General features: G+C 40.3%; 6 protein-coding genes across 6 annotated transcripts; 1 reads left to right on the top strand and 5 right to left on the bottom strand.

Annotated features, from left to right (window-relative positions):
- Positions 1-5227: 5227 nt before the first annotated feature.
- HO133_003296 (uncharacterized protein) lies at positions 5228-6915 on the bottom strand (the record flags this gene model as incomplete). Its single annotated transcript, XM_037294219.1, has 2 exons — positions 5228-6670; positions 6745-6915. The coding sequence occupies 2 exons, from the start codon at positions 6913-6915 to the stop codon at positions 5228-5230; spliced, it is 1614 nt and encodes a 537-aa protein (XP_037149600.1).
- A 1903-nt stretch (positions 6916-8818) lies between these two features.
- HO133_003295 (uncharacterized protein) lies at positions 8819-9614 on the bottom strand (the record flags this gene model as incomplete). Its single annotated transcript, XM_037294218.1, has 3 exons — positions 8819-9181; positions 9233-9528; positions 9578-9614. The coding sequence occupies 3 exons, from the start codon at positions 9612-9614 to the stop codon at positions 8819-8821; spliced, it is 696 nt and encodes a 231-aa protein (XP_037149599.1).
- A 267-nt stretch (positions 9615-9881) lies between these two features.
- Positions 9882-10883, top strand: HO133_003294 (uncharacterized protein; the record flags this gene model as incomplete). The annotated part of the gene is made up of 4 exons (XM_037294217.1): positions 9882-9928; positions 9982-10015; positions 10070-10430; positions 10714-10883. The coding sequence occupies 4 exons, from the start codon at positions 9882-9884 to the stop codon at positions 10881-10883; spliced, it is 612 nt and encodes a 203-aa protein (XP_037149598.1).
- A 766-nt stretch (positions 10884-11649) lies between these two features.
- On the bottom strand, positions 11650-14619 carry HO133_003293 (uncharacterized protein; the record flags this gene model as incomplete). The annotated part of the gene is made up of 1 exon (XM_037294216.1): positions 11650-14619. The coding sequence occupies one exon, from the start codon at positions 14617-14619 to the stop codon at positions 11650-11652; it is 2970 nt and encodes a 989-aa protein (XP_037149597.1).
- A 1042-nt stretch (positions 14620-15661) lies between these two features.
- Positions 15662-16804, bottom strand: HO133_003292 (uncharacterized protein; the record flags this gene model as incomplete). The annotated part of the gene is made up of 3 exons (XM_037294215.1): positions 15662-15910; positions 15968-16718; positions 16791-16804. The coding sequence occupies 3 exons, from the start codon at positions 16802-16804 to the stop codon at positions 15662-15664; spliced, it is 1014 nt and encodes a 337-aa protein (XP_037149596.1).
- A 3829-nt stretch (positions 16805-20633) lies between these two features.
- Positions 20634-22271, bottom strand: HO133_003291 (uncharacterized protein; the record flags this gene model as incomplete). Its single annotated transcript, XM_037294214.1, has 9 exons — positions 20634-21024; positions 21077-21125; positions 21181-21245; positions 21299-21324; positions 21381-21434; positions 21489-21606; positions 21659-21775; positions 21841-21976; positions 22058-22271. The coding sequence occupies 9 exons, from the start codon at positions 22269-22271 to the stop codon at positions 20634-20636; spliced, it is 1170 nt and encodes a 389-aa protein (XP_037149595.1).
- Positions 22272-23792: the final 1521 nt, after the last annotated feature.

The following is a 23792-nucleotide window of genomic DNA, read 5'->3' as shown; positions in this document are numbered from 1 at the left end:
TTTATCGACGAGAGAGTTATTACTATTTAATCCCTATATAAAAAATATCGAACTAAAATTCTTATTTTATCCGAGGTCTTAAAACGGGTAAATTATTAAAACCTTTAGATTATTTTAAGATTCTAAAATAATACGAGTAAATTATTAAAACTCTTAGATTATTCTAAGGTCTTGAAATAATATAAATAAAATATTAAAACTCTTAGATTATTTCGAGGTCTCGAAATAATATAGGTAAAATATTAAAAACCCTTAGATTATTTCGAGGTCTCGAAATAATATAGGTAAAATATTAAAAACCCTTAGATTATTTCGAGGTCTTAAAACGGGTATTCAAAAGCCTCGGCACTCTTTCTATTTTCTTTATCGAAGTTTTTTATAGATTTAATAAGGCTAGATAAATAATTAATCTCGAATATAAAGCGTGGATTTGAAAACTAATATATATAAAATATAATATACTAAGATTTAGAAAATCTAGCTTCTAAAACTATCGAGAAGTATTATAATATTAGCTCCTTCGACTATCGCATATATATCGCGTATTATTAGAGCTAGTAATTATTAGCTACTATTAATTATCTATTTTATATATATAAATATTCATATATTCTATAAATTAATAATTAGTCTTTTAGTCTTTCAATTAATCTAATATATCTAATATTCTACTTTTAATAGTTAATTCTTAATAAGTATTATATTTATATTTTTAATTAATTTTAAAATCTTTTAAATATACTTATATAGCTTATAACGAGAGATTACGTTATATATAATATAACGCTCGCGAAATATAATATTAATTACTATTATAGTAGATTTCTTAAATCTAATAATTAATAAGATAATTTATTTTTTAATATTATTACTAAATTTAATAATACGTTTCTCGATAATAGAAATTTCTATTATCTACTATTCTAACGCTATTCTATATAAATTTATTTATAAATTTTCTCTTATTAAATTAGTAATCTTAATAATAATAAGATTCTTAGCTTATTTTACGAATAAATATATATCTTAAAAATATATTTTCTTATTAATATATTTAATTAATAATTTAATATTAATAGACTTATTATCGTAGCTAAAATTAAAGAAATTAAGATTATTAAGATTTTAATATATATAATTAAAAACGTTCTCTATTATAATAGCTTTAAAAGATTTTAATTTATTAAATAATTCTTATAAGTCTAATTAATTAGAAATACTACGTAATAATTCTTATAACGCTATTTATTATAATTACGAAAAACTAATATTTTATTATAATTAATCTTCTATTATAGTTAGACTAATTAAATCTTTATAATTTTATTATTATTAAGATTACTTTAATAATCTAATTAATATCTTTAATAGAATTCGAGATTATACTAGATAAGTTTAAATAAATATTTATTAATAAGATATAAGATATAGAATCTATAAAAAATAAATTATAACTTCTAAAGTATTAAATAAGCTTAAGCTTATTTTAAAAGTTATATATTTAATTATTAAAAGCTTTAACTATTCTTTAAAAGATAAATTAATTTATAAATTAACTATATAGAAAAGTTAAAAATTTAATTAACGATATTCTTAAGTATCTCGATAATTCTAATATCTATTTCGATTAATAATTATAATTCTAAACGATATAATTAATAAAGTATTTAATAAACTTGAAAATCTCGTAATAATAGACCTAGTCTATTACTACGAGAAATTTATAAATCTAATAATTAATACTAATAAGATCTCTTATTAATAACGAAGCCAGCTTAATAATAACTTTTTTATTCTAAAAAATTAAGATTCTTATATTAAAGAATTAGAATTCTCGAGAATTTTATAACGTAGTAAAAGTAATAGCGAAAGAAGCGAGATTTTTATATTAAAGAATTAGAATTCTTATAATATAGAAAAAATAATTCGAAAAAAGCGAGATTCTTATATTAAAGAATTAAGATTCTTAAAATATAAAAAGAAATATAGCGAAAGCGAATTAAGGATTTAAGACTTTAAAATCTTCTAATATAATAAGAATTACTAGTATATCGAGCGTATAATATATAGTAAATAATTATATAATACTTATTATATAATAACTCGATATTACTACTATTATTATAATAGTAGAAAATCAATTATTATTACTATTATAGATTTATAAGTTAAATATAAGATAATTAAGATTTTATAGAGAAATCTACTAAAAGATAGTATCTACTAAGGCGCTATTATAGCGCTATCTTCTATCTCTTCGTTACTATTATATTTATAATATAAAGACTATAATTTATTTTAGTTTTTAAATCTTTTATAAAGATAATAATAATAAAGAAGAATTTAATATTAAAAATTAAGTAATTAAAAATAAAGAATTAATAAGATTAAAAGATTTAAATATTAATATTAATAAGAGTAATAGAATTATAAAACCTCTAATAATATATAAGCTATTACGTTATATTTTAATAAAAAAAAAGATTAAATTATAAATATATATATTCTATTATAGAAAGCTTCTAATTTCCATGCACGTATTGAAGACGTAGGGCTGGTAATTGATACCGAAGTAGGACCAATTGCCAACAGCCACAGGCGAGCCCTCGCCGAGCTCGCCTCTCCCATTTCTACTTTAATGGCTAATGCCACCCAACCTTCCTCCCTATCTATGTCTAGCCTCAAGAATCCTGAATCGCGTTGAATAGATCCTCGTAGGAAGCCTGATCTCTAGACATGCGACTATGCCAGAGCAGAGCCAACCTGCCAACCTCAATCTCACCATCATTGGCCCAGGTAGGCCAAATCGATGTCGATTGTACCATATCATGCCAACTGTCATCTCCTCGTGCTAGGACTCTGTGATACTGGAGCCGCTCGCTACCATCTAAATCTGCACACTGAAGCTCGCTCATGATCATTGAGTCTGACGATGTAGCAGGCGGAACATGGAGCTCGAGTAGGTCGATTTGTTCAACTGATATTGTTCCCCAAATTTGAAGTCAATTGTTCCTACTATTTTGAAATGCTTCTTCTGTTCCATCCTTCTGAAATACTTGAAACTAATCTTAATGACAGTTTGATTTGCGTTGTTTGGACACTTAACGGTGGTGTGGGTGTCATCGGGTGGTTCAATGGCTGACTGGCTGCCATTACCCGTCCTATGTTGGCTGAAACAGATAGAAGTACCTTTGTACCACTCGTCATCTGAGAAGGGGGTATTGAGGTCAATGATCCGTGAGGCCAATCAAAGGGGAGGGTTCCCCAAACAGAAAGCTTCGACTATGGTAGGCATTGAGAGCGTGAGAGATAATCTCTCGGAATTTGGTGGCAAGGTCTAGTAGGAATGCGCGTTATTGATCGTCGGTCTCTCGGGCTGGTCCCAAAAATCTAAGCTTCTGTTCACAATCTGAGAACCTCTCCACCTCCTGTTTCACATTGGGAAATCTCAAGAGAGTGATATTGATGAGAAGCTCGCGCCGTCGATCCCCAAATGACTTTTTAGGCACTATAAGTATGTAATCCTTAACTCGCTTCGCAGTGCGCACAAATGCTACGACCACTATTTCCATCGGCTTATCTTGCTACATCAATGTCCGAGTAGTATCCAGACCCAATAAACTCCACCTGACCAGTCTTTCTCTGTCCCATACAGTAATCCGAACTGAGGAGACAAAGGACCGGTCTGCGCGCAAGTTGATTGTTTGGCGGGCAGAGAATATTGCAATCACCGTTGAATAACACAACCAGCCTTCATTTGGGGTATTGGCGAGGGGTTTCAGGGGACCAGACGGCGGTGGGAGACACAGGCGGGAAAGGTGAGTCCCGAAGCAGCCAGGAGCTTCAAGATGTGATTTTGCTTTCCAGTACCTAGATAGCCAAGGTCCAGACTAACTGGGACCTGGTCCCCAATATCGTGTCCCATGTTGACCAGCAGCCTTTGTATGACCACAGCTTGCGAGTAAACTGTCGATCTGGAGTGAGCTTCCGCAGTCATGGGAGAAGTCCTCTGACAATTGATACTGTTCACGCAAATGATTGTAGATTTACTCCACCTCTTCATTCTCCCACAACGTCATATGTTTACTGAAATTTGAAAGAATACCTCCAATTTCCAAACCGATGAGCCCAAACCAAGTGGGACGGGAAAATTTGCAGAGAAGCAGAACCTGCGACGAATATGGTGGACGTCCGTCCTGGCAGGCAGAAGCCCCCGTAGAGCCGCTTTGGAGCTCCTTTCTGGTCTCTGTAGTCATGGGGCGATAAGGGAATCGTTCGAAGTACTCGGTGTCCATTATTACAGACCCAATGTCATGAAGAGCGAATATTTGATCAGTGATATCATCAAGCAGGCGAGGTTTGTTCTCGGCCGCAGAAGCGTGTCAAAATCCACATCTTGTTCCTCGATGCCACCAAGTCCAGGGCGATTGAGCACGGCGAGGACAGTACAGACAAGCTTCTGCAATTGAATCGATCCAGCCCTGCAGATGACAGCACCCGGAATTCTCTTGCACGTAGTCAAAAAGAGGGTTTCCGATGACACTGATGACAGATTAGCGGTCTAGGAATCCTGTAAGGACTCAAGGGCTGGCTTTTTTTTGAATGCTGGCAAGTATCTTAACTGGCAAATCATGTAGAAGGCTTGAATTAATAATTGATTGAAACACCCTCGGGCAAGCAGGCTGGTGATAGATCGGTAGAAGACCAGGATCTAGGCTGTCGTGCATGTAAAGAACTAAAGATGAAAGAATAGAGATGAGTTTTATACGAGCTCAGGGTCGGGCAAGATGTCAGAAATCGACCAGAACGGCACCAAGGAGCGAACAGTCGGGGGCAAGTTCGGTCATAGATCACACATGGTTTTGGGTATCAGCTGATACCCCAAATCGACGTGAGAATGATAGGGTCTGCGCTTGAACTGGTCACCTTTCTAGACAGCTTACCTGGCCTGTATCGGCTTGGCAGACATTCCAAAAAGGATCGCTCACTTTTTGCACGTCTCCAAGTTGACATTGATCCCATCAATTTGGTCTAGGCTCTATATATAATGATTGCATCAACTAGGCGTTAGTCAGCCTCCACATCGTCTAAAATTGTCCCTGATTGTTTCCAATCTGTCAGCTCAATCATCCGGGCTGTAGCCACTTCCGACTCGATACGCTACTTTCCATACAAAATCGTCTTCCACCCCTGTTGAGCTTGCCTTATTCTAAAACACCACGCACGATCACCAATGCACACTTTCTTCTCCGATGTCCTGCTTAACCCATGGCCCTTTTCCATCTCGAAAGATTTCCTCCTGGTCCTTGGCCGGGCAGAGATCTGTCCAGTCCATCCATCCGCCTTGTTCTGCATTGTCTGTCCATGCACCGAGACTCTTTTCCCCATCCATGGTGCTGAACCATTTCCGTCCGTTAGACTTGCTGACAGCAATTGGCTTGTAGGGCTCCCTCATACGCGCATTGAGAAGTGCGCGAGCATATGGCTGGAACCACATCCGATCCCAGACTGTCTCTCTCAGAGACTTCAATCCATCTCGGTGGGCATTGTGGTGGATAACCGCAGGGACGATACCGGTCCAAAGATTGGTGTACAATGGCACCTCCTTCCAGCTCATTGATTGGGTAGGTAGACGCCAGTCATCAGCTTTGTCGTTACGAATAGAGCTGAACGGGGCAGGTTCGTTCGCGACGTCGGTTTGAATGGAGGTGGCACGTGGGTCAGTAATGTTGTATTCGCTGAAGGCCTTGTCGAGGGTCTTGCTATCGCTGAAGACTAACCACTGTGAGTCGTATTCGGCGAACACAGTCGGTATTGAGAGAGCACTCTCGTAGTCAAGTCCTACACCAAATTCATAATTCGTTTCAGTGGCCGGCTTAAAAGCCTTCCGCGGGGTCTGCTCTTCTCGCTTCCGAGGTGGAAGCTTGCTGAGCCGTGCGGCTTCCCGTACATATTCCTGCTCGCCCCAGATAGTGGAGAGAACGTTCTGATCGTTTCCCTCCTGGTTAGGATTTGCTTCCGCTCTTTCCAATGCCCGTTCAAACAGGGTGCGTAGTTCATGGACTGGTCCTATCATGAAGCCAGCATTTAACCAACGTTGTCGGAACTTCAGATACGGGTTCTTCTTATCGCCAACATCTATATCCGTCTGTGGTCCATATATGTATCGCGGGAGTGGTGACTCCGGAACGGCGTAGCAGCTGAGATCGCCACGCTTGCCCGGCCAGCATCTCTTCTGCGAAGAAAATATGATGGTCTGGGTGGTGGCTGACGTATCCGCAACTTCGTTACCCAATTGCCCGCGGACGCGCTCGTTGGCCACGCTGTTAATCTCATAATATCTGTCGATCATGATCTGCGGTGATAGCTGAAACCAGAGATCAAAGCCATCCACCAACAACACCATATCCTCGTCGTGATTCGAGTCTAGGGCCCTAAGGTAATCCAATGCACCACTGATCTTTGCCATCTTATCACCAGTTTTGGCCCAATTGTAAAGAGTGGGAGTTGGGTATCCGAGGATGGTGGCGCTGATGATTGTTTTGCACAGATTTACATCGCTTCTGTCTGCAGGTATAAGAATATGGAAGAAGCCAGATCTCTCGGACGTTGCGATGTCATCCGGGCTGGATGGTTTGAAATAGGCATTTTTGATAGAGTCTGAGTGAAACTGGGTATTGGTTCTAGTTAGCTGCTGATTCAAATTGGGAGACGAGCGAGGACTAAATATAGCTCGAGACATACCACAAGGGAGAAGAGAATGACGATCGTGATCAAAAGCGAGAAGAGCGTAGCGACTCGAGCTCGCCCGAAGATAGACGGTCTCTTGTCGGCCTTTTCTCTGATACCCTCATACCGATACTCGCCCCCAAAGCGAGATCGGACGGGGCTCAACCATGATCGATTGAGTATCATGATGCTTTCGCTCGTGAAGGCGCTTGGGATTGAGGAGAGATGTTCTCGTGTGAGTGTTCCTGTTGGTGTAGGGAGCCAAAGGTTTTTTTGGAAGGAAGGAGCCTTGTTTGTGGTGACAGAAACGAGGGATGAGGGGAGCGCAAGTAGAGTCTAGACTGATTAGATGAAATGCAGAGGATCAAGAATCAACTTTTAGCGGGCGTACCCAAGGGACCTGTGGAGTAGACGCAGCCAATGAAACAAGTCAGATTATCTTGGCAAGCAAGAGGTTATGATTAGTGGGAAGCAAAGGAAGATAGAATCATGGATCCATGGAAGATAAGAAGAGTGCAGAAGATTCGGTACCATCGGGTTCAGAAAGATCCCATTGGATTGGACGTCTCTTGAGAAATACGAATAGCCTTACTACTGCGGGGAGTGCATACATGATGCAGCCCCGAGAAGAAATGATCCCCAACATTTCACCTCGAGATCGTGGAAATCCGGTGAATTAAATACCACGTCCCCCGATAATCAGCGAGAGCCAATTATTAGTATGCAATCCTCTTCTCTCTTTCCAATATCTTCTTAAATCTCAAAGTAAATCTTATGTGTGCCTGGAGCCCTGGACAACTTGCATAGGCGCTTACGATTGCGCTATTCCGATGGGGAAACTCCGAATGCACGTAAGCAACAAGTTTTCAAGCCAGTGATACCTACCTACTTTAATACCTAATAAAGGATCATCTGTCAACAGTCTGAGCCGACAAGCGAGCCAAGAATATGTTTGCTTGTGCTGTTCATGAGCGTGTCTGATTGGGAAAGATAAGGTTGGACCATCTGTCACCTGTACATGTGGATGATGTTGGTAAGACACTTTAGGAATATCCGAATGTTGTCGGTTGACGTCTATCTTCTGACTTCGGAGACAAACTTTGCGGCCGCCGGCCGAGCTTTAGGGGGCCTCACCCTCGGGGCACAGCTCCCCTGGTCCCTGAGGCCCGGCGGCAGTTTAAGCTTAGTCGCTGCTAAAGTAAGTAAGGTATTCTAACATTGAATCAAGACACGTTGATAAACAACCTTGTCAAAGGTATTCGATAAAAGCATTGAGAGCAAAAAGCGGGTCGGTCGAACTTGCATTATTTAGGTATTGTGGGTATTGTGTTTGACGCGTCTCCTGCAGAATCGAACAAAAAGACACCCACATTTCGGCCTACGGTGGACCGAGCATACCCATGTCATTGAGTCCGCTTTTGTGAACAAAGACGGCAATGAGCTAACCCATAAGAATACTACCTATTTACGACCTGCAAGGCTAGGTGCGGCATTCCTCGGGAAATTCAATCGCGCCCTCTGGCCCCCTTGCTTCATCTTCAAGAGGTCTCGGAGTATGAAAGAAATGCAGCTTTTAGTTATCATCCAATTGAATCCGTCATCGCTGAGCATCAATGCCATTTAAACATGTATGTGTTTTTATAAATTGACCACAATGTTTCATTTACAAAACATGAATCAACGTGTCGCAGAAGATTGGATTAAGGTTGAAGGCTTGAGAAAGGAGGACACCTCGGACGTTTGTGGAAAGATATCAAGTGGTACTCCGTATCTATGGATCCGTGGCTGAAAGGGCTTTGGGAATAATCAAGACTCTAGCCAACTATGCCTCTTAAATTGGGGGAAGGGAATCAATCAAAGATAAATTTGGGAGGGCCGTGTCAGAATTGGTAGCACTCGCTTCTCGATATGCCGGAGAAAGACAAGAACAGTCAGGGGACATTGAAGTAACTAGCAACTGTCAAGGGAGAAGAATCTGCAAGTGTGCATGAACTTTTCTCCCAAACAAGACGTCTTGTTTCGGCTTCAAGGACATGAGCAGAGTTTTGCCAACGCTATGAGCAAAAATGTACAGTACCCGCGCGCACGACTATCCCCTTTTCCCTCTCCTGGACCTCGTACTCGTTGGCGCAGCATCGCTTGAGGTCGACTTCTTCGGGGTATCATACTTCTCATCCTCCACTGGCCCGTCGACTTCAGATTCTCCGTTTGCACTCGCCGCGGACTTTGCGCCGTCGTCCTTGTTCTTGGGGTCGACCTGGCCTATAAGTGGGATCTCTAACGCAAGCCATTGCTGGAACGGTTTCGCAACAAAGAACCCGTTGACGTCAAACCATCGAGTAAATGGTGATGAAAGCTTTAGAGTTTTTGTTTCGCCTTTTGAGTTCGAGTATTCGACCGTGATGTTGTAAATGGGAGTGTGCTTCGCAACGCTTGAGGCAATTGATAGCGGCTATAAAAATCAGCGTTGCTACCAACTGCATACATAGCTGGTGCCTCATACCGACTTTCGTCCCACTTTTGGGTGATCAATCTGTCCCGCGAAGACTTTCCCCTTCTCCACGCCCCATATCCAGAACGTCAGAGCTCCGTTCAAGGTGAAGTAAACGAGGACAGCCCAGAACGTCCAGTATTTGGTCTTGTCCCATCCTAATTTGTAATCGGCGTAAAAAGTGATCGCAGCAATGACTACAGCCGAGTATCCCAGCGCCAATCGCACATCGGTGAGGAAGTGTGATTGCTTGAATTTCAGGGACGTGAGATAATTGGGGAGGGCATCGTCGGTGGTGTTCTTGAGATCTGTCCGGGTCAGTATGGTGCTGAAATGACAAGTCTCAAAGGTTCCTACCTGATATAGAATACACAGCTATCTTCGTCGCCGCCATTTTTCTTTTCCGTCGACGTATAGAAAAAAGCGGAGCAAAGCTCGGTAGTTGTGAAGCACAGTAAGTGAAGATGAGAGAAGCTTCCGAGGTTCATGTAACGTGGTTTCTTGGCGTTTTCTTAAGCGTTCCGTTCCTGCAGGGTCTTGAATAAGCGCCGCTGCCAGAGAGAACAGTGATATGAATGCTCTACGGCGAAGTCATCATTATCAGACAAAAGCATCTGCTTGACAGGGGTCTTAGCCTTCGACGCGACAATATCCTGCCATCATGGCAGTTCCGATGGTACAGTCGATCCACAGAGATCCAGCGCTGTTGTAAGTCTTTCCGGAGGTATCCTATCATGGATGAGTTAACAGGAATCGTCTAGCTACTGGATACTCTTTCCAATTTCTATTGTCATGGTACGCCATAGTCTCTGAAAAGCTTCGTGATTATGTCACTAACACCATCCTTAGATCCTCACTGGTGTTCTCCGCCACTACGCAACAGTCCTGCTACAGACCACCCCGAAAAAGCAAGAACTTCCCGCCCTACGAGAGCAGCGGTCTCTGCTACGGGGAATCAATCTTCGCTCCAATTCCTCCGCCATTCCCTCAACGGCCTTCGCCTCTCGAAGGCAGTACCTCGTGTCTGCATACAAAGATGGAACGTTCCTCAAAGACCCGGAGAATCGGGGTAAACCTGCTGGCAACCCAATGACAGATCCAGCAGCCATGGAAGGTATGATGGGCATGATGAAGGGAAATATGGCGATGATGATACCGCAGACGCTGATCATGGGCTGGATAAATGCTTTCTTTGCTGGCTTTGTCATCAGTACGTATAATAGTGCCTTTAGTGGTTGCTTCAGTGTTGACTGTATGCTGATATGGGGTTCGCCAATTAGTGAAGCTTCCGTTCCCCCTTACGATCCGGTTCAAATCAATGCTGCAGTCTGGTGTTGCGACTAGAGATCTGGACGTGCGATGGGTTTCGAGTCTGTCTTGGTACTTTCTTAACCTATTCGGGCTGCAGTCCGTCTTTATATTCATCCTCGGCAATGACAATGGTGAACACGTTCCCGCTCTCATTCTCGCAATTAGTCGCTGACAATTCACAGCTGCGAACCAAATGGCACAGCAAATGTCCCAAATGAACCCAGGGGCTGGCGCTGGCATGTTTCAACCGGGCCAGGATGCAGATAAGATGTTTCGAAGTGAAGCAGAGAATTTGGAAGTTGTAGAACATGAATACATACTGAAGGGGGTTGAAGATAGATTGCTTGCATGACAATATTCACAATGTTAGAGCTTCACCTCCACCCAACATTCCCCACCTGTGAATCTTGAGTGGTGTTTTAGCTTGCAATTGGCACTTATTGACTGGATGTAACCCACCTGGTCCATTCTATAAGCCAGAAGATGCTAATACGGGCAAGCATTGACTGCTGGAAAGTATCATATCATTTATGAATGGTGACGAGCAGACTCCACTGCTGCACGCAACTTGTAGAATTGCATGCGGGCTCAACTTCTGCTTGTACCCAAGGCTTCAATGGAACGCAAATGCATCCTGAATGCCACTCTACTCGTACGTTCCAAAAGTGAGCTACAGCGCTAAGATCTTAGCGTCTTGGCACCTGATCTTGAGGAGATGTGGATAGTTTGATTGGTGGCTTCTCCCGCCGCTACTAAGCGAGGTAGCTCACTTCTGGAACGCACGAGTATGTCTAGACAGTCTCGCGGGTGACAAAAAGATCGGAACGCCAAGCCCGCACTGACAACAGTACGACTAAGCACTAATTGACGAAGGGTGGACTAATATTTCCACATCGTTTATTAACGAAAAAGTGGATAGTATATCACATAGATTACAAGCAGTCATAGACGGTAAAGGAGCAATGACAGGATATTAGAACAGAGATTTACATAGAAATTTGTATGTGTGTCTCCGCGCAGTAGTCTGGCTTGGCGTTCCATTCTTTTTGTCACCCGCGAGACAGTGTTCGCTGGTCTTCGCTAAGACTAGATCTATCTACTTTATCATCTTATCATTACTACCTCATATTCCTCATTTCGAAATGCTCCGTTTGACTTCTTCCGGGGAGTTCAAGGCGCATGCGTTCTTCAAATGACTGCAAGGCACCGCTGCTCGTAGGCCCGGCGGCAGGCATAGCTGCATCCGAATTCCCAGATCCAGTGCTTGGTAGAACAGCTTGGGGGCTGACAAGGCCAGTGCGCGGATCTATCCTATCAGGCAGCCCAGCCACCTCAGGAATATCTGCCATCCCCTGCTCCATCAAATCTCTCTCTTCGTCTCCTTCCTCTGTCCTCTTTCCCCTGGAGAAGAAGCGGTTGCGGTGAATGAGCGAGTTGCCCCTCCTCATCTTAGACTGAGAATCCGCGGAGGCGCGACGGCCCAAACCGAAAGGCGATCGACTATTGCCGGTGCGAGACTCTGCTCGTCGGAAAGTGGCTTCATCTTCTCGGCGATTAGCCTCGTCCTCCTCGACGATTCGGGTCTCGCGAGAACGGGAGGTTGAGTCTGTCCCGATATCGGGGACGCGAGCCTGGCTGCGATTGTCGTCTAAATCACCCATAATATCTGCAGAGCTGACATCTTTCATACCGAGAGAAAAGTCCACACGTTTGGACATAGCTGAAATAGATTCACCTCGGGGTCTCGACGTGCGGGAGCCATTTCTAAGAATTGAGCGGTTACGATCGATACCGGGACTGTCGGCCGCATTTGGAACAAAAGCTGGATCGCGAGCGAGTGATCCAGAGCGCGGGCCTGGACCGGACTTGTGTTCGTTGTTTGTAGCATTCGAAACTTCTGCGATTCTGCCAGCAGTCTGGTGGTAATAGAATGGTGTATCCTCATTGGTCCCGGGTATACGTCTACGTGGTCCTTCAATGCCGATCTCTTGCATTGATACCATCATAGCGCAGATGAACTTGTTGCGACGCTGGAGGCGAAGTAGTTCGTTTTGCCAATTCGATTTATAAAAGAATACGACGTTGAGATTGACAGAATACGCCTCGACGATGTCACGGATCTCTGTCAAGATATTCGGCTGATACTCTCGCTTCTCTGCTTTCACGTACTCGAGCAAACGAGAGCGGAGCTCATCGATTTGATCTAGAGTAGTGCCGAATTTGACAGTCAACGGGACTGCTTCCGCAAGGCCTCCGGATCGACGCATGTTGAGGATGAAAAGCGTGTTCAAATAGCTGTTGGGAGCTTGAACGATGTGACCCTCCATCTTCTTGAACTCGGTGAAGAGAAGAGAAATCTCCTTGACTAGATAATCGTCGCCTTTCAGTGCCGCACCTGTATTTCCATATATTGTTATTCGATCGCCGACATCGAAGGGATGTTTGACGAGAACGAAGATGCAGGACTGTAGGAACTCCTGGGCCGTAGCGGAGAAAAGCCACGACAATGCCAGGACAGCAGATCCAGCACTGGTCAAAACGCCAGCAGCCGATGTGGAAATCAACGATAGGAAGACTAAAATGGTGATGATCAGGACAAAGAATAGCAAGATCGCATCAAGCTTTGCCACGACCGAGTCCAGATCTTTCAACGATGCTGTGATCGATTTACGCTCCTTTCCAATGTCAACGCAAACCGCCTCAAGTTCAGTCATAGAGATATCTCCGTTCATGTCTTTATCAAACATGGCAAAAGCGCTGTCTGCTTCCTCATCATTGTCAAAGGCATGCTTCAAGTCTTCCGAAGAGATAGTATCAGCGTCCTCTTTGACAAAAGTCCGGTACAACCGTCGCGCAAGCACCTGGGACTGCGAAGGGGAAGACAGCAAGGTAAGCACGAGTTGCCGAGGGTGGGTGCTCTTTGTGACTGCCTTGCCGGTGAAGTCACCAGCGACATTGCCAGCTACATCACCAACCTTTCCGAAAACGTTCTGGGTTTTTTTCTGTGCATCGTTCAGATACTGCATTGGAGTTCGCGCTCCAGAACCTGACGGAGTCCGCTCCTCGAAATCCGAGTCCTCCATTGCGATTTTCTCCTTCGAATACTGATACAGCTTTGTTAGACTGCCGATCTGAAACTTGTTTATCTCGATGCGGTCGGCATAGGTTCGGAGATGAAAGCTGATTGCAATGAGCTGAATGATGATCTTCTCCCCAAAGTTCAGGGTGACCCCAGTGAAGATGGAGACGATGACCTTGTTCATTGCCACTTCCCAGGATTTAACCTTGGTATCTTGATTCAGGTGATGGTGTATCATGATAGGAAGGAAGGATATCAATACAGCGAGCATCCAGAAAAAGAGCGTGGCCGGAATCTCGAGTTGCTTGCACATGTCCCTCCATTTCTTGCTGTTGTTGGTAAATATGCTAGAGACGAGGCCTGCAGGCCATGGCAAAGACTTGGCCACAATTCGTGCTCCCCAGAGGGTGAGCCAGACTATCTCGAGCCAAACGCAGAACCAAAGCAAGAGGACTCCGCCCACTGTGGCTCTGTTGAATATCAGACCGCCGATGAGCAAGGGAATGAGGATGATCAACACCAAAGGTACGATATACATGAAATATCGGATCAGCCAATTGGAATCGTGAATCCTCTTGAATGCCCTGGCAAAATTCCCATTGGGGTGCTCTGGCGGTTTGAAGGTGGACGCCTTCTCATGTATGGGATTTGTATTGACGTCGAATTGGTCGACAGGTTCCGGCCTGGACCTTGAACGATGTATTGACATCGATCTGGTCAGGGCACTGGGTGCTTGCTGGCTTTGGGACCTTGACACCTTTCTCTCTGCTTGTAACATTGCCAGGTCATCCTCCAGCCGCTGCTCTTCTTCTCGTGACTGGGATTGTGAGGTTTTCCCCCCAAGAAAATTTTGAGCCTGGGTGTCATCGGTCGTAGACCTCTCTGGGCGATCATACTCGTTGGACAGCGTGCCCTCGTCATCTGAATCACTCGAGCGGCCATTGTTGTGGGCGGGATAATGAGGAGGTACAAAATGAGGTTGTCGTATTTCTTCGACAGGCGTAGACATTATGGTTCTCAGCCGGTACTTGACGTGTAAGTTTGGTCAAATTTGATCGAAGGTGATTGTAGGGGATAGTTGGAGGTGGATGGAGAAGGATCCTGGAATTATCGGAGGAGCGGAACGCTGTGCTGCGTTGGAGTGAAAATTGAGGGAACAAAGCGAGTGTTGGGGAAAAAGGGTGTGTGGTGGAGAGTGGCTCACAACACAAAGCCGACGGCACAAGGAAATACTGAAGAAATATGAATTTGAAAGAGAAAACATAAAGGTCTTGTTTCATTTAATCTCTTCGGTTGATATACGGTAGACAAAAATGCAGTAGCGTGGAATAGAAGAGGGTCCGTTGCTATTTAAAGGCTACCAGTAAAAGCAATAATGATTGATCCGAAGCGGTTTCAGAGTCTAACCCTGATAAAAAAAATCAGGTACGAGCCGTCGCCACTATCCTTGCAGCACATCATACCACCGCAAGCCTTTCATTATTCTCTAAGAGGACGATAATTTTTTGTCCTCTCAACTTTGCTCTGTTTCTTAGGTATCTGTGATTCATTCTTATTCTCTTTCTACCTTTCTCTCTCTTTATCTTAGAACATCTCACTCGGTCTTTGTGAAGCTTTCTCGTAGATCTGGTGCCAAGTTGTTAGGCCTTCGACTAGGAGCTAAAAGCGCCACAGCCGAGGGTGGGTTGTTGACATTTCATGATTTCAAGCTCCATAAAGTTGCTTCTCTTCTGGCTGATGAAGTTTTTAGTGAATGCCCAGGAAATTTCGCCCTGTAATGCAATACCCTGACTCAGGGTCCCTGAGTCCATACCAGCACTTTGAAAGATACCTTATCAGCCAGCGCTACCAAAAACAAACCTCCCACACCCCTGACACTGGACTAGAATTACTCCCTGGCCAACAGTCTCCGAAGAAAAGATTGGAGTTTGGACGACGGAGTATGCATTGCCTAGCTAGACACAGCGTTTCACTTTCCAGACCAACCTGCCGACGTCAATTTTTATCGCTGAGACAGCGTCCTGATAAGCGCCATGCTAAATAACACTTCATTAGGTCAACCTTGGTCTTTTCAATTTAACGCCATTTCCCATATCTTGTTCCTCTTCACTGATCACATCTTCGTCCTCTTCTGCTCCTTCTCCTTCGCCTTCTCCTTCTTCATCTATATCCAGGTCCCTGCCCCGCTTCAGGCCCTTCATCTTCCGAGTCTGCAGCTCATTCAAGTCTTGTCTGCCAAGATGTATCTGCCCAATCTTATCACCCACAACGTCGGTCTCAACATTCTTCTTTGGCTTGGCCTGCACATAGTAAAGTCAGTAGATTGTCACGTAGATTGAAGAACCCGAACAGCATACCTCGGATCCCTTCCCTGTCTTCATTGCCTCTTTCAATACTCCTTCATTGGCCTCCCTCGTCCTTCCCACTCGAAAATCGATCCTCGGCCCTATCTCCTCAACCTCTACCCTCGGAACCTTCTGCCCGCTCCTCTTTGTAACGATCCTCCAACATCTCATCTGTATCTTCGCTGGATGACCATCTTCACCGTCCTCGCCCACGAAGAAGCTGATTAGTAGTTGCAAGCCCTCTACATCAATTGTTTGTGTCTCCGCACCCCGAAAGAAGTCCACAAACATGCTCTTCGCCAACGTGTACTGATTCGATACCGGGCTTTCGAATTGTGCCCCCGAAAAACTCAGCAGCGGCTTCACCCCAACTTTGCACTTCTCCCCCTTGAACTGCTGCAAGGTCCTCGCCGTCTCCTGCACCACATACAATTCCAGCATGTCAAGCATCTGCCCACCAAAACATCGGACCCAAGTCATAGAGTGCGGTCTTTTCTTGCTGTGACTTCCAAAGACCATGAGTGAGGCGTCATTCTTTTGCGAGAAGAATTCAAGACTCGAGGCATCCTCGAACGGATGGATCGGATTCTTCTTGGTGAACCGGATCGCATAAGGTCGTTTCAGGGAGTGAATATCCGTGAGAAGATCGTTGACTAATGACGAAGAGCTTGTTCCTTTAAGGAAAAGGGTAGTTTTGGCATTTTCTTGCATGAGAGGCTCCTGTTTTGCGAGGGCTCGTTTTGAACGCGCATTCTTGGGCTTGCTAGGTTTTTGTTAGCCTAGAAGGATATTCGGGTGTGTCACGAAAGGCAGAGGGTTTTCGCAACAATCTTACATTTGTCGTAACATCGTAGCTAGTTGCTAGAGAAAAAGATGAATGTCTAGTGTAGGTTTTGTCGTTGGCCCGAACGGAAATTTAGAGTACCCCTATATTCTTAATCATTGGGAAACTAGAAAATTAGCATTCGGGCTAGCACCCCCCCCACCTAAAATCGTACTGTAGATATATTCATCATATTATCGCTTCCACCAATCTCTCTATACCTCGCTATCACCAAATATAGCTATTAATATATGAAATAAGCGGCCCTCTAATAAATTTAATAAGAAGATCGCTATAATTATCATTAACGCTATTAAAGGAAGACGTAAATTAAAGAAATCTATCTTAAAACCTAAGTCGACGAAGAAATTCTCTCTTCTTATTGATAAGCCTAATAAAATTAAATAAAGCCCTTTTTCTATTATCTAATTTCAGTCTATTAATCCTTCTATAAAATTACTAATCTATTTTATTAATATAAATATTTTATAGAAAGAGAAGAAGATATAGACCTATTCTATTATCTTTAAATAATTTAATTTCTAAAAGTTTAATTTAATCGCTATTTAAGAGGTTAAATAGAAGATAAAAAAGAAAGATTATAGAGTAATCCTTTAGAGCGCTATTATTACACTCTTATTCTTAAAAAATATTAAGACTATAAATAGTTAATATGACGATATTATTAAGTAAGAGAATATTAATAATTTAGCGAGATAATAGCTAATTAAGAAAAAGAGAAAGAGAGTTATTATAAAGATTATATATATCTATAATTCTAAAAAAAACTTCTCTAAATTAAAATCCTCTAATATAAAAGAGTCTTTTTTAAAAAAATAAAAGAAGACTAATAGAATTATTAATAATAACTCTTCTTTAAATAACTTCGCTATTATATGAAATAATTTTAAATTATTTAAATCTAATAAAAAAAAGAAATAGAAGAAGAAAACTAAAACGTTTAAATTTAATAACGCTATTATTAAGTAAATATAATATATAAAAAAGATGAAGAAATTAAAAAGAAAGCTTAAATTCGAAGATTATAAGATTATAAAGCTATAGCTATATTTAAAGCTTAACTATTAAAAAAAAAAATTATTTCTAATAATTAGATAATTCTAATAATACTTATTATCTACTCGATAACGATTAAATTATTAAATAAAATAAAATTATAGCGAAGTAGAAATATAATATTAATATTAAAAACTTATCTATATAAATATAGAAGTGAATAAGATTTTAATAAAATTAAGCTATAAAGATAAAGACTATTAATAAAGAGATTAAGTCGACTAAGAAGAAAATTTATATAATTATTAACTCTTCTATTCTTACTTCTACTATTACTTTAATATTAATTAATATATAACTTAATAAATACAATATCTTACTCTCGTCGATATAAGACTTTTAATAATAGTAATATAATCTATATTAATAGTAATAAATTTAAAGCTATTCGCTCTATTAGTTAATACTTTAATAATCTTAATATTTTTCTTTATAATAATATATATATACTTAGATCTAATCTATCTAGTCTTATCTATCTAATTTAATTAAATTATTATCTTATTTAAATATAGCTAATTAATTACTCTCTAAAGCGTCTTAATTATTAAATAATTTAATTTAAATAAAAAGTAATATAAATAAACTACGGAGGGTCTATTTTATCTAATAAATCTAGAGAAATTTAAATAAAAAAGCGATCTTTATAAATACTCTAGAAAAGCTTAAAATAGAATTATATATACTAAAATAAATATATTAAATATCGTCTTCTAATTAAAAAGAGATAGAGATTTTAAAAGAAATAGCTATACGATTAAAAAATAAAATAAAAAACTTTATAAAGATATTATAACTTTATACTATTACCTCTACTACTAAATTCGCTAATTATTAACTATATATTACTTTAAACGCTCTCGCTATTATTACTCTATTAAAAAATAAGATTATTAATAAAAATAATAATAAGAAGAAGAAGAAGAAGAAGAAGAAGAAGATCTAAATAACTATATATCGAAATTTAGAAAATAAAGTTTAATAATCGACAATTAGCGTTAAGCCTATTATCGTTATATAAATCTCGAATATTTAATATATTTAAAATTAATTAATAATTATCTATTTAAATAATCTAAATAATATAAAATTACGAGTTAAATATAAATTAAAATATAAAAAAAAAATCTCGAGAAACGATTATATTTAGATATAAAAATATTAGATATAAGAGTTTTTTCTTTATATTACGCTAAGATATAACTTAAAACTCTATTTTTAAACTTTCTTACTACTCGAATAATAATCTTTATCTTTCTTATATAACTTCTCTTCTTTCTCTTTCTAATTATTTACTAATATATTAATATATATAAAATAGACTTTAATATAAATTTTTATATTATAAATCTATATAGCTAGCTTTAAATATTATCTAAATAATATATTCTTTATTAACTTAAAATATCTCTTTAGTTAAATCTTAAAAATCGAAAAAAACTTCTTAATAAAGTTAAAATCTAATAAATATAAAGATAAATATAAGATTATAACGTTTTACTTTTTATAGAATCTTCTAATATTAATAATATAATATATAAAATAATTATTTATAATAAGAATTAACTTTAAATTAGAGAATAGATTATAGCGAGAGAGAACTTTATTCTTAAGAAATTACTCGAATTAAATACTATTAATACTATCTTAATAAATATAATAATAAAAAATATTATCTAAATAATACGTCGATAAAATACTATACTACTTAGAATATTTAATAGAAACTTATATCGCTAACCGAATTTTAAAGACTATATAACTTCGCTTTCTTTATATTATATACTTATTAATAACGCTTTTATTTAAAAAGATAAATATATTATATATAAACTTATTAATCTCTAAAAAGTACGCGTTATAATAAATCTATAAGCGTTCTAAAGCCTCGCGATAAAAACTTCTTCTATTAATTTTTATAGAGTATAGAGTTTTTAAAATTATAGACTAATTAATAAGTAGATTAAATCGATTAAATAGATTATACTATATCTTATTTTAATATATTTATAACTTACTCTTAATAAAGACTCTTAATTTAATTCTTATAGTTGAAAAAATCGCGAATAATTACTCTCTCTTAATTACGCGAGATATAATATAAATATTAAACGCGAGAAGATTATCGATAATACGATATATAATACTCTTTTTAATACTCTTAACGAAAATAATGAAAGCGATAGTAAGATTATTAAGGATATATTATTAAATACGATTCTTATAGATATCGAATAGTAAAGAAAACGATATTTTAAGATTTTTAAGATCTTCTATATATTAGCAAGAGACCCGAAAAAAGAAATACTAAGTATTCTATATATATAAGCAATTCTAACCTTAACTTAATAATATAGATGATTATGGGAATAATAATATAATAGATATGTTTATAGTACGATTTTGAGTGGGGGGGGTGCTAGCCCGAATGCTAATTTTCTAGTTTCCCAATGATTAAGAATATAGGGGTATCCGGCTATCTCCGATTAATAATAGGACTGCATGTATTTTACATGCTGCATCGATCTTTTATCCACATATGGTAACGTTGCTGGATCATATCTTGGGGCAAGATGATCATTGGACCAACGTTCATTTTGTAAATCGGAAGCATTGTGTGCTCTTACTATGCTGCTCTGCAGCTCAGAACGTTGATACTGTCTATTCATACTTTAACCCTCTCGCCTAATTTATGATTGGCGCTGATATACAGATCCCAATCAATATTCAAGATCATGGACACTCTTTACCGAAATGCCTCTAGCGGAAGTCGACAGACTAGTATAGCCGATCTTTGTAATCCCATGCTTCAGATATTATAGTAATCTCGTTCCTGACCCGGATGCCCGTATTCGATCCATTGATTTCTTCCAGGCTGATCTCCTCACCGCCAGTCGTCCCTCCATTCTTCCCACCCTGAACATTTACGTCACGTCCCCATCGGTCTTTGTCAACGGTAGAGCTTGGATCCTCTAATCGCGTGAAGCCTCCGGCTGGATTTGTCTCTTCTTGGTTCCCACGCACAGGCCAGATCATCCTTGACGATGCACTGCTAGTCGTTGCTTGAGCCTTCTTGGAGCTCTTCGACATCATGGTCGGCGCGCGGTGGGTGCCTCTCCATATCATGGCAGCCAAAGGACGCAGGGAAGGTATGCAAGCAGCGATAACCCTGTGATCAGTTAGCAGGCTGACGCTGTCGTTTTCCCAAATGCACGTTTTACCCCATCGCGGGTTCAGCCGCTGACCAGATTGCGGCGTCCACATAGTTCCCTGATGTGACGACTAAACAGTTTGATTGGAAATGTACGGCGTAATCGAGACTCACATGTGACATCATAAGCCTCCAAGCGGGACAAGACAGTGAGGCGGATGATGCTGATGATGCAAACGCTGATAACGATGTTATTGAAGGCTATCTCATCATCTGGCTCGCAAATACTCACAATCCACCGCAGGCGAATATACCAGTCTATTCAGTTACACATCTTAGTCCTCGTATCGTACTTCCTTGTAGGTGATGCTTACTAGGATACCCTTTTGCCGATGAGTTGTTCGGAGACGCCATAGTAGGGGCAGAGGCTTTTAGAAATTATATCAGTCTCTGCATCCTCCGCGCTCGTCCTGGACACTCACCAGCGCTATAATGAAGGCGTCCAGAACAGCATTGATAGATCCGGGAACCACTAAAATATCGTCGCCGGATACGCAATGCGAGCTGATAGACTTGTCCCAAAATCCATGGATTGGTTGACTTCATGACCAGTCAGAGGAATTAGTCTTATTGGAACCAAGGAAGGACTCACCACTGAAAGGTGGCAGAGCACAGAGTTGCTATGGCGTAAGATCCCACCACGCCATATCCAATATATAGCCAAATTCGAATTTCAGTCACTGGAAATATACGTCGATAAAAAGTCAGACTAGATGTCGAGTCTCCGTCAGCCTTGCATAACCCAGTGGTGTGGGCGACGTGGGAAAAGCCCACATGCAGAGTTTGATAGATACAACCGCAACGTAGTAAAGTATGATGTAAATATAGAGGATCTTCAGGAATTGGCTCGTATTATGTTTTGGGTCCGGCAGTGCCCACAGGTGTTTCCCAAAGCCATTGTATCGCGCCGCTGTCGTCAGCGTCAGCCGCTTTCAACGACATTGTATTCCTGTATGAACGATTTCAAGCTCTGTAGCCAGAGAACACATACAGATCATCATGGCCGTTGACGGGCCGTAACTGAGCGCCAAGGACACGACCACCAATAAATCATCCCACCAGAAGCCAGCTCGTGCAATGACTCTCGAGACAAATCGCACAATGACGAACAAAGTGGGCAATATTATCAGAGCTATGCCAGAGGATATCACTCTTGAACCTTTGTCGGCGTGCAGGTCAATCCCAGGTGGGGGAGTCAAAGACATGGTTTAGAGTGCAGGGTGGTTGGTCACTCAAGGACCCGCAGGGCTTACTATGACCTTTCTCTGGTCACGCAGAGATGAGCGAGATGAGCGAGACCCCATGGCCTGTAAGATGAACTGCTGAATGCATGCCTGGATGGACGCAGAAGAAGGAAGGAGAAGCATTGGGGCAGGAAATGGAAAAGATGGTAACCCCGACTCGTGGCTGAAAGACTAACAATAGCTGAGATTCACATGGAGAAGAAGTCGTCAAAAGTAAGCTTGCTGTGCCTCTGGGAGAAAGTCTGACAAGACATGCCGGGAAAAGGCAGGAAAATGATAGGTAGGAGCGTCCTGGTTTGATGGTTCCTAGTGACGATAGCGGACAGCACTAATAGGATGAGAATCGTGATAATGAGACCGAGTACTGACTAATGTAAGATCTTAGTTCACTAGAATTTGAGAACGGGAGAGCGAAACGTGGTGGCAGATGCACAATTATGCAAGGAACGCCGCAAAGTCGATGAGAAGCTGAAGTAGAAGCCTGGCATCCTGGGAAAGGCTAGAAGTAGTCTGCACTCAACTCTTGGGAAGGTTTCTTGTTGACCGCTTTCAGGGGCATAGTAGACTGCGTAGTACCGTAGAGTAAGCCCACATTTCAGGCGGTAGATCACTACAGTAAGAGATATGTGTAAGCACTGTTAATCACTAGGCCATAGGCTTATAAAAATGCGAGGGTACCGTGCTGCATGCACGAATATACCCTATTAAGCCCTATAAGCTTAGGTACTGTCAGGGTCAGGCCTGACAATGATAAAATACGAGTAGATTAGATTACCCCTGATTGCATAATCCTTGAGAAAGAAAAAAAATTTCCACAGTTCTGGCACACCCCAAAATCAAAAATCAAAAATTTCAATTTTTCTGTATAGGTTCACAACCACAATTGATTATGATCTAAAAAATTATCAAAATTTAATAAATAGAGTGTAGATTAGATTATAAAATTCTTAAAAGATTTAAATTATTCGTTATATTGTAAAATAGAATAATCGCGAATTTTACGAAGTACTCTTGACAGCTTTAGAATAGCCGAGGTTTTTAAAAAAAAACCTTGGCATAATTTTTCAGCGCACCCTCGACAATGTCAAATCAATATTTTATTATTTTACTTACGTTGTATAAATTAAATTTTTTAGATACTTTAATAATAAATACTTAGATATATAAAGTATATATTTTATAATTCTTAGACTATAATTAATTGTGGTTGTGAATCTATATAAGAATAATTAAGATTTCGATTTTTGATTTTGGGGTGTGCCAGAACTGTGGGAAATTTTTTTTCTTTCTCAAGGATTATGCAATTAGGGGTAAGAGATATGCCGCATGTGAGATCTGTTTAACTGCCCGAGGACGATGCAACTCTACTATAAATATCGTTGTCTACAACGTCTCCTCTATCGAATACGGATTTCGCGGCCTTTGGCGAATAGCACGATTATTGATGTTATTGATATTAGATTTGCCTGCGCACCTTATAGA

This window comes from Letharia lupina (assembly GCF_014066315.1).
Source record: "Letharia lupina isolate WasteWater1 chromosome Unknown contig_17, whole genome shotgun sequence".
NCBI classification, from domain to species: domain Eukaryota; kingdom Fungi; phylum Ascomycota; class Lecanoromycetes; order Lecanorales; family Parmeliaceae; genus Letharia; species Letharia lupina.
The sequence above is the reverse complement of the archived record's forward strand: the minus strand, read 5'-3'. Positions and strand labels throughout refer to the sequence as shown.